The 4,786-nt window shown below is 36.9% G+C and overlaps 1 protein-coding gene across 4 annotated transcripts in view; it reads left to right on the plus strand.

The window, feature by feature from the left end:
* The window catches only part of usp6nl (USP6 N-terminal like), a 271,323-nt gene extending 266,743 nt beyond the window's left edge, over positions 1 to 4,580 (plus strand). For all 4 annotated transcript variants that reach the window (XM_048610396.1, XM_048610398.1, XM_048610397.1 and 1 more), the window contains exon 15: positions 1,309 to 4,580. In XM_048610396.1, the coding sequence (XP_048466353.1) occupies positions 1,309 to 2,819 (1,511 nt within the window). In that variant the 3' untranslated portion in view covers positions 2,820 to 4,580. The remainder of the gene's footprint in view (positions 1 to 1,308) is intronic.
* Positions 4,581 to 4,786: the final 206 nt, after the last annotated feature.

Genomic DNA, 4,786 nt, shown 5'->3' on the forward strand with positions numbered 1-4,786 from the left:
CACCTTGTTATCTCAGATTCTCCAGCATCTGCAGTTCCTACTATCTCCACCATTACTGTCTGTCTGCTGCTGTTAAGCTAATTATGTATCCAATTGGCAAGCTCACCCTGAATCCCATGTGACCGAACTTTACTAATTCATCTACCATGCGGAAACTTGTCAAAGGCTTTACTAAAATCCAAATAAACAACGTCTATTGCTCTGCCATCATCAATCTTTTTGGTAACTTCCTTAAAAAAAAAACTCAGTCAGGTTTATGGGACAGAATTTTCCTGACACACAACCATGCTGACTATCCCTAATCAATTTTTGCCTCTCTAAATGTCCATAAATCCTAACTTTTATAATCACATCCAACAATTTACCCACAACCGAAGTCAGATCCACAGGTCTATAGTTCCCCGGTTTCTCCTTACTGCCTTTCTTAAATAAACATTACATTAGCCACCCTCCAGTCATCAGGCGCCTCACCCATAGATATAGATGATGCAAATATTTCTGCAAGGGGTCTCATAATTTCCTCCCTTACTTTCCACAACGTTCTGGGATACATTAGATCAAGTCCCAGAGATTTACCCATCTTTATATTCTCTAAGACCACCCAAACTTCCTCTTCTCTAATGTGAACTATTTTTAAAACATTAAAGTTTATTTCTCTGAATTTTCTAGACTCCATTTCTTTCATCACAGTAAAAACTGACGTGAAATATTCATTTAGTATCTCTCCCATCTCGTGGGGTTCAACACAAAGATGATCTCCTCCCTGTCCCAGTTGATGTTTGGAAAATTAAAATCTCCCTTTATTATGCTTACATATATCTGAGATCTCTCTACATATTTGTTTCTCAACTTGCCTCTTACTGTTGGGGGCCCTATAGTACAATCCTATCAAAGTGATCGTTCCTTTCTTGTTTGTAATTTCTACCCATATATTTTCACTGGATGATTTTTCAGAAATATCATCCATAGTTACAGCAGATATTCCTTAATCAACAAAGCCACCCTCCTCTTTTCTTGCCTCCTTTTCTATCCTTCCTATAGCATCTAAAAACCTGGTATATTGTAGTATTTGAGAATTTTGTGTTCTGATGGAGGGAAGAAGAAAAAATAAGTTTTAATTTCAGTTTGAAGACTCCCTGTTGTGAAGGTTTAATGTTGTGTGTGCTTTTCCTGTTAATTGATTTAGATATTTGTAATCTGTTAACATCTGCATGCAACCAAACCATCAATCCTATCAGAGTCAAGTATGAGCTTGAAAATTGAATATCTAAATTTTATCTAAATATGTTCTTCATTGTTCATTTTCAGGTAAACCCGAAGAATTTCCACAGAAATCACTCGGCCAGGTACCAGTGGAACATCAAGAACCAGCTGTTATCAATCACATGATCAATGGACAAAACAACATGGCTAAAGTAGGGCCTCCAGCATCAAGGAGAAAAGACAGAAAGGCATCACAAGAGAAATTGCAGGAGAAACAACCTGACAACAGGCATGGAAAGAGTTCTTTGGAAAAGACAAATGTTAAATCACAAAAGATTGACCTTTTGGAAAATCAGGGAGGCAAAGTGAAAGTTCTGCCGGATCTTGATGTGAAAAAACAGCATGGATTCCCACCACAGCATGCATTGACACAAGGCAACCCTAAACAACTTAACAATGCTACTGCTAACCAGAACACAAATGCTAACCCAACTGTCAAGAAGGATTTTGCACCCAAGTGGAACAAACCTTCAGGCTTAAAAATCTCAGAAGCAACTTCAGAACATTCTGCAAATGGCAAAGGCAGAACTGGAAGCTATAATACCCCAAACTCTCCATCCACTGCAGATGACTCTCTGATGGCTAGAAGGAAGGCCATTATTATAGAGGTTGATGAAACAAAGAGAGACTCAAATGCTTCAGAATATGACAATGTTCCCGGAGTAGATCATGAAAATGAAAATCATGCAGAGGAGATCATGGAAAAGGGAGAGCCTGAGGTAGTGCAAAATCAATCTATCTCCCGAGAAGCCATGTTAAAAAATACTAGTCCTTCAAGGCTATTGTCAGTGCCGTTATCAAACAATACAAGCAATATCAGTGCTAATTCTCAAGCAAGACTTCCAAGGACTCATTCAGGATCAGTAAGTTCCAAACAAAGATCTTCAGTAAAGCGGCAACCTTCTATGCCACCATCCTACTCTAGCCCTCCTGGGTATCATGGTAGCCTCCCACAGTACTCGCCCACCAGAGCTAAAGACGTAGCTGTGTTGCCGTCGTACAGTTACAATATGCCTGGTTCTCAAACACAGTATGACAATAGACAGTATGGTACGAAGCCTGCACATTTGCCAGACTACCAAGAGGGTAGAATGAACTCCTTTACTATTAGCCGCCAGTTTTCTAATTCTTCTCAGACATTCAGAACTCCAGCACAGCCTTTAGACCACAGTGAACAATATGATTCAGTGGCCACAACCAACTATGTCAGGCATCCAATTCCATGTGAAAGTACACAGCAGCATTTGCCAGAATACCAACAGCATTACAAAAGAAGGCAAGAGCAATATGAACAACACTGGAACCCAGAAACTGACATTAGGCACAGAAGAAATATGCAAAGATCACCCAGTTTTCGAAATGCACGGCAGAGTCCTTTCCCAGAGTTTAGCTACCAGGGTGTGCCTGTAGCTGGTAGCAATATGTATAATAGAACTTCACCATATCCTGATTCACATGCACAAACAAAATATCCAAATACAGCTCAGTTTGGTCCCCAACATTATGGAAAGCATCAGACGGATAGAAGAGCCATCCCAGAATCAGTATTGCTTTAAGATATTGCTGCCCCTTTTTAAAAGTAATGTGAACAGTGTTAAAGTAGATCATCTCTGACATTTAAATATATCTTTAGGAAGTGATACAGTAGACAAGTTTCTAGCAGAGTCTAAAACGTTGGATGAGGTTTCTAATTTTAAATGTTTCCTAACTAAGTACACTGGTATTTCCCCAGTATGTCTAGCTACTCGAATTTACAAAGTTTGATAAAACAACCAACCCGAAATTGAGCACCAGTTCTTTTTCATTAAAATTGATTGAAGAAATACTGGCTGTTTTCTAGTGCCAGGAACCATTGAGATTTGAGCTCATGCCTACAGTAGATTGAAGTCTGCATCTTAAGTGATGTTCTGCAAGGTTCCACATATGTAAGATTTTTGAGGGATTGACTTGTATTCTATTGCTACCTTTTCACTGCCCAGGTCAACCCTGAAATTGTTAATCATATACTCATGACATGCATTTGTTTTAAAATAGATTTATTCAGCAATATTTGTGTAGTTCTTTGATCTAAAATCCTAGAGTATACTGAGAATTTTCCCATGTGACTTTTGTGAACTCCTATTCAATAATTTTTAAAAAGGTACCTGGACTACATTTCCCTTAAGCCTGCCCAGACAGTTGCAACTGTCAGCAACAAATGTAATAATGTATTTTCTAGCTATACTTGCACAGAAATGTTGAAAAGTGCATAGAGATCAGTGCCATGGCACTTCAGCTAAGTAAAAGAAAACATGCTCAATACAACATTAAACCACAGAATGTTTTATATTGTTAGTGCATGTTGAATTTCACATCACTTTTAATTGTGACCAGGTGCATCATGATAGATAATTTGTGCAAAATAAATTTACTTGTAAAATAATAAATTAATTTATCCTTTGAATTTAAATTGCATCAACATGCATCTAATATATTGTCATGAATTATTTCCCTCCAGTGTTTCTAAAATATTAAATAGCAGAAACTATCCTTCTAGTTCAAACCAAATGATTATGATTAACAGTAGGTAGTTTTGAGTTGGGTGGCACTGGGTTTTTGGACCAGTTTATTTAGGATTCGTGTCTGCAGGTCTAACTTTCTGTTTGTGCCCTACTTATTTCCAGATAGCTAGTTGTATCCAATTAATGACATATTGACTTCTTTTAAAATGGTTTTAAATGGAAAGGAACAAAGAACATATGCTGCAGATTATTCCTGTGTTTGCAGGCAGAATGTTTTGGGGTATAAACTATTTCAGCAGAGTAGGGAAACACTGAAAAAATATTTAAGTTAACTGAATACTAATCCAAACACCTGAATATCAACGGACTGACTGTATATGTAAAACAGCACTACTGTGTGTATATATGTATGAGTATGTGTGTATGTGTATATATACACAAATGTGGAAATGAAATTATCAGTACACCATTTAGACATTCTGATCTGAATAAACAAATTGATATTGTTCATTTCCTGCTCAACTTCTTGCTTAATGAAACAATTGCAGACCGAACTCATTGCTGTTGAAGTATGTAATTATTGTAATAATCCTTTAAGTCTTAATCATGAGTGTTTAATTTGGACACTGGCTGTATAGTATAAATGAGATGGAGCAACTGAAACCTGCTATCTGCAATATATGTATCAGCAGAGGTAAATACTGTAGAATTTATATATTCACACTATTTTCTTAAATAATCTGCAGCCGTTTTATAGCTGTGTATTCTATTTTGTGACTGTACTTTTTTAACGTTACAAAAAAGACTTTGAACAAGTTTGTTTCTGGTGTTTTGCTATTATTGGATTGTTTCTTTATTTGATATCTATAGTAACATTATTTACTTACTTTTTCATGAAAAGATTTGTTTTCAAGGTACCTAAACATCCTTTGTTTAACAATGTAAGCCTTTGGCCAAATGCTTTAGCATTGTGTTTCACCTTGTAGCCCGTGCAGCAGTTTTATAGCTGCAAGTCATGGATC

The sequence above is a fragment of the Rhincodon typus genome, chromosome 22 (assembly GCF_021869965.1).
Source record: "Rhincodon typus isolate 14 chromosome 22, sRhiTyp1.1, whole genome shotgun sequence".
Taxonomy (NCBI): domain Eukaryota; kingdom Metazoa; phylum Chordata; class Chondrichthyes; order Orectolobiformes; family Rhincodontidae; genus Rhincodon; species Rhincodon typus.